The 5940-nt window shown below is 43.8% G+C and overlaps 1 protein-coding gene across 1 annotated transcript; it reads left to right on the top strand.

Annotated features, from left to right (window-relative positions):
- Window positions 1-2772: 2772 nt before the first annotated feature.
- On the top strand, window positions 2773-3632 carry LOC100192702 (uncharacterized). Its single transcript, NM_001137905.1, has 2 exons — window positions 2773-2956; window positions 3021-3632. Exons 1-2 carry the CDS (start codon window positions 2806-2808, stop codon window positions 3362-3364), a joined length of 495 nt encoding a protein of 164 aa, NP_001131377.1. The 5' UTR covers window positions 2773-2805; the 3' UTR covers window positions 3365-3632.
- Window positions 3633-5940: the final 2308 nt, after the last annotated feature.

Genomic DNA, 5940 nt, shown 5'->3' with positions numbered 1-5940 from the left:
TTTTCACAGATCTGCTTGTCCCACGGATGGAAGAACTCACCCGATGTACGGAGGTTGTTGCCCTCTCACAAAGCAACATCCGGAGGAACTCGTCGATGAGGTCGTCCCCCGCCAACGCACCTATAACGGGAGCCCTGGGCTTCCAATAGTTAAAGGAAGCCCAGGCCGACCACCCCTACAAACTGGTTCAACCCAGCGCGCCCAACCAGTTTGTCGGGTGCGCCACCTGCCCCACGTCTGTTAGCGAAAAAAAAGAATGCATGCATGAGTCAAACACGATCCAATGCATGCGCGTAAATTTAGGAAAAAATGTGTGGCAGTTTCTATTTTTAAATGCTTTATTTCCTCCATAAATTTAGGATCGCTGCAACAACCATGCAACTAGACACGTAAGGACCATTTTATGATATATATTGAGACTAAATATGCTACACTGTGTAGATAATTATGCAATTCGGTATACTGCGTAAAAATCTGTTACCAGCTGCATGCGCACGAATTTATGATGAAAATAATGTGCAATGAAAGGAAATGAATTGCATGCATAGAAACAAAAAAATCGTATTTAATGTTTAATTTGCTTCATAAATATAGTATCTCTCCAACAACCATGCAGCTAAACACATTAGAACTAGTTTATGATTTATACTTATACTAGTTATACTACACGGTGTAGGTATTTATGCAATTCGGTACACTTCGTAAAAAAATCTAGCATGTTGTTCACTGGTGGACGCATCTCCGGGTTGGAGCGTAAAAACCTTAAGTTTTAAGCATAAAATCTCTCAATTATAAGCGTAAATATTTGGCCAATGTGAGAGGTTGATAGCTCTGGTAGATTATTATTACGATCATATTTTTATGGCAGATTCGAAAAATATGGCAGCTGCATGCATGTAGTTTCTATTTTTATACAGATCCAAAAATTATGGCAAAATGCATGCATTTGTCAAACACGTTCCCTGGCATGCGCGTAAATTTAGGAAAGATATGTGTGGCGGTTTCTATTTTAAAGGCTTTATTTCCTCCATAAATTTAGGAGCGCTGCAACAGACATGCAACTAAAACTCGTAATGACCATTTTATGATATATACTGACACTAAATATGCTACACTATGTAGATAATTATGCAATTTGGTATACTGCGTAAAAATCTGCTACCAGCTGCATGCACACGAATTTATGATGGAAAGAATATGCAATAAAAGGAAATAAATTGCATGCATAGAAACAAAAAATCGTATTTAATGTTTTATTTCCTTCATAAATATAGGATCTCTCCAACAGCCATGTAGCTAAACGCATTAGAACTAGTTTATGATGTATACCGAAACAAATTATACTATATGGTGTAGGTATTTATGCAATTCCTTACACTGCGTAAAAAATCTGGCATGTTGTTCACTGGTGGACGCATCTCCGGGTGGAGCGTAAAAACCTTAAATTTTGAGCATAAAATCTCTCAATTATAAGCGTAAATACCGAGTCAATTAAAGGTTGATAGCTTTAGTAGGTTGTTATTACGATCCTATTTTTATGACAGATCCGAAAAACATGGCAGCCGCATGCATGCGGTTTCTATTTTTATACAGATCCAAAAATTATGGCAAAATCGTGGGAGTTTCCATTGCATGCGCGGAAATTACGAATAGCATAAATCAAGGAACTGCCTTTCCAATGTGCATGCAGTAAACTGATATACGAACTCTGTGTTCAAGCATAAAATCGTACAGTTTTAAGCGTAAATAATACATGTAGTAGGCATAAAACACAATAATCGAAAAAGAAACTGCGCCGGATCGGAGGATGTCACGCGCGATCATCGCCGCGCGCATCTCGCGCCTTCCGTGACGTCGCTCGCTCGAACATCGCGCCTCATGCGTCGTCGTCGCTCGCACGTCGACGGGCGTCGTTTGCTCGCCGGCCTTGGAAGTGCCGCCTCCTCGGGGCTTCGGGGACGCCGCCGCTTGCCCGCACAAGGGCCCCGCTGTCGCTCGCCCTCTGGATCGGGGGCCGCCGCCGGGGGCCTGGGAACCGCCGCCACCGCATGTCGAGGTCGGGGAGCCGCGGCCACCGCAGCCACCGGCCGAGGGTCCACCGCCGCACGCGCTATCGGGCAACCGCCATCGCTAATGAATCGAGATGGGGCGTGAAAAACTGATCCCTAGCTTTTATAGACGTCCGGACCTGGTCCGGCTCGACCGGATTGCACTGTCTGGACTGGGCTTCCTTTAGTTATTGGAAGACCAGGGCTCCTAATATATATATATATATATATATATATATATATATATATATATATATATATATATATATATATATATATATATATATATATATATATATATATATATATATATATATATATATATATATATAAGCATGGTTCGCTCCGCTGAGTATATTTTCATATATATGTAAATTTGTTAGATTCAGTTTAGTTCCTATTGTAACCAGCACAGTTTTCATAACGTGTCATCTACTATTGCGACACAGTGATATTGCACAACTTATTAGAGATTCACATTGTAGGTCCATGTGGGGAGAACAGAAGAGCCGTCGAGAAGAGAATGTGTAAGGCCAGCGACGACGACAAGCTAGTAGCACCACTTGATTTTGACGGACGGGAGTGGCCGAACCGCGAGCGGACAGAATTGGCTTGGAGCCCCTACGACAAACGAGCTCCGCCTCTCACGTGTAACCGCTGTTTCGTCCTCACGGCTCGCCATTATATTCTTAAGCTGCCCGGCCGAGACCCCCCACCCCACCATCAGGTACAAGAAACAACAAGACTGACAGCGACGATGATGCCACAGCTGCGTAGCCTCGTCGCGCTGGTCCTCGTGGCCACGGCCATAGCCGCCGCTCCCGGCGTTGGGTTTGTCGTCACCGGCCGCATCTACTGCGACAACTGCCGCGCCGGGTTCGAGACAAACGTGTCCCACGCCATCCAAGGTGAGCATTACATTACGCATCATCCGTGACAAAACAAAACACAACACAAAACAATGCGTGCCAGGCGCGACGGTGGAGATGGAGTGCCGCCACTTCGAGTCGCAGCAGGTCCACGACAAGGCGGAGGCGACGACGGGCCCCGGCGGCTGGTACAGGATGGAGATCAGCGGCGACCACCAGGACGAGATCTGCGACGTGCGCCTGCTCAAGAGCCCCGAGGCGGACTGCGCCGAGATCGACCACTCCCGCGACCGCTGCCGCGTCCCGCTCACCCGCAACGACGGCATCAAGCAGAGCGGCGTCCGCTACGCCAACCCCATCGCCTTCCTCCGCAAGGAGCCGCTCCCCAACTGCGGCGAGCTGCTCCGCGCCTACGACCTCTACAACGAGACGTCCGAGAATTCCTAAGCGTCCAAACAAAAGTTCTCTCGCTCGCTTTTTTTTTAAAAAAAAATCCCATATACATATAGCACATTTGTTTCGGTTTGTTGATGCGCGCATGCATGCTAGCAGACATCTTTCCTAAAAAAATTTAAATAATTTCCATCTCGCATTATTTTAGTAGCTACCATTCATGTTTTCTGAGTAGTTGTATAAATGCTACCACCGTCATCTTTTGTACCCGGCCGGAACAAACGAAAAACACACTATCTATGCTGTGTTGTGAATTCAATTCTTGACCATCTTCTCTAAATTGTATCTATATTTTAGATTCCGTTTAGCTGGCTTTCGCTCTGGATTTTTTCCTGGAAAAAAGTGAGAGTTCTGTCAAACACTTTTTTTTTATAAAAAAAAGTCTCACTAAGAAAAACGTAGAGCCCTTTTTGTACTACGAAAAAGAAGCTATCAATATTAACTTCACCGGCTCTAGCTCTATCACTTTAATACAGGTGAATGACTCTGGCTCTAAGATAAGCTGTTTTTGTCAAACGATTTGTAAAATAGTTTTAACTCTAGTAAAAATGCCGTTTTCAAGAAAAGCTAGAACTAGAGTAGTTTTTGGATAAATCAGACCTCTATCAAACAGACCACGTTGAGAAATTTAGAGGGGAGAGGTACCCCACCTTTTCATTGCCATTCATAAGGGGTTATACATGATCAAGTTACATGTCTGTTCTCTGATGTTTGACAGTCTTTTCAATGATAATAAGAATGATTTATTCAACCTCTGCATCAGTTATATGATGCAGCACTGAACTAATCAAATATAGATTCCTTGTTTTTATTCTTTTCCCTTAAAATTAATTTAAAAAATCAATTATTTCCTTGTGTCAGCAGGCCATAAATCTGGCGTGTGCCATGAGTGTCGCCTAAAGTTCCCGCCAATCACACGTAGCTGCACGGAAAGTTGCACTACCACAGTATACCAATCATATTTAATAGTATAGTATAACAGTTATACGACATGAGGCTCTAATGGTGTGATGAATCCTTCTCACAAAAAAATTAAAATAAACCATGCTTACAAGAAATAAATTTAAAACTAAAATAGACAATGTGAACATATTAAATATTAAACTACAGATATTATATTTTATCTTAACCAAAAGCCTAAGAAAGATATGAGTTGAAAATAAGACTTGCTCTTATTTTATAGCTCGATCTATAGGGTGTTTGATTTAAAAAATAAGTTGGTTTATCATCTTCTCACTCCTTACTTCTTTGTTTGGTTTGTGAAATGGAATAAGTTAATCTATCACAAGCTCATTCCTCGTAGTTAGTTAGTACTAATATAAGAAATGATATCATCCCACCAAATTTAAAGAATGAACTCATGATACAACCAATCATTTTGGATAGAGTTGTTATGAAAGATAAGCAGTTGTTGACTGCTTTCCAACCCAGCGTTCTCCAAGGGACGTGCCCCTGCACGATCCTCATGTACGGACGTGGCTTTTGACCACTCCTTTTAGTGTCTCCTTCTCTTGTATAAATATCAAAAGCAATAAAGAATGCAGTGCCCCTTTTTCATTCTCGCACAACAGTTTCTATTTCTCACACGTCATCAGCACTTGCTTTTACAAAAAAGAGCAAAGGCCAAAACAAGAAGACCGGAGGCAAGAAGTTCTTCATAAAAGGAAAAAAAATAGTCGGGTACGCAATGATCTACAAAGATCTTTCTGTTGCCCTTCTTGAGAGCACCTAGAGGGGGGGTGAATAGGTGATCTTGTAAAACTTGAAACTTAGTGCCACAAAAACTTGATTAGGGGTTAGAACAATAAGGCCAAGTGGCTAGAGAGGAGTCTTAGCAAAACACAATAACCACAAAGAGATCAACACAGAGATGGCACAGTGGTTTATCCCGTGGTTCGGGCAAGTCCAATACTTGCCTACTCCACGTTATGGCGTCCCAATGGACGAGGGTTGCACTCAACCCCTCTCAAGCGGTCCAAAGACCCACTTGAATACCACAGTGTTTTGCTTGCACTTTACTATATCCCGTTTGCGAGGAATCTCCACAACTTGGAGCCTCTCGCCCTTACACTTTGATTTTCACAAAGAAGCACGAAGTAAGGGAGGGATGAGCAATGCACACAAGACACAAAATCAGAGCAACAACACGCACACAAGTCACAACACGAGCTCTCAACACAACCCGAAGAGTACACTACTCAAATGGAGCTCTAGTTGCTATCACAAAGAATCGTATGCGCGGAATTGAAGTCTTGGTGCTTAGGAATGCTTAGAGAATGCTTGGTGTGTTCCTCCATGCGCCTAGGGGTCCCTTTTATAGCCCCAAGGCAGCTAGGAGCCGTTGAGAGCATTCCAGGAAGGCAATCTTGCCTTCTGTCGCCTGGCGCACCGGACAGTCCGGTGCACCATCGGACACTGTCCGGTGCGGATTTCTTTCCTTCTGTGGCGCAGCCAACCGTTGAAGATCCGGAGCCGTTGGCGCACGGGACACTGTCCGGTGCACACCGGACAGTCCGGTGCCTCCTTCTGACCGTTGGCTCGGCCACGCGTCGCGTGCGGATTCCTCGGCC

This window comes from Zea mays, chromosome 8 (assembly GCF_902167145.1).
Source record: "Zea mays cultivar B73 chromosome 8, Zm-B73-REFERENCE-NAM-5.0, whole genome shotgun sequence".
NCBI classification, from domain to species: domain Eukaryota; kingdom Viridiplantae; phylum Streptophyta; class Magnoliopsida; order Poales; family Poaceae; genus Zea; species Zea mays.
Note: the sequence above shows the minus strand (reverse complement) of the source record. Positions and strands in the feature narration are given on the sequence as shown.

What these genes read in the sequence shown, in the direction of transcription:
- LOC100192702 (NM_001137905.1), top strand. Translation starts at nt 2,806, where the DNA reads ATGATGCCACAGCTGCGTAGCCTCGTCGCGCTGGTCCTCGTGGCCACG. An exon ending in CGTGTCCCACGCCATCCAAG is followed by an intron (nt 2,957 to 3,020) that starts GTGAGCATTACA and finishes AATGCGTGCCAG; the next exon opens with GCGCGACGGTGGAGATGGAG.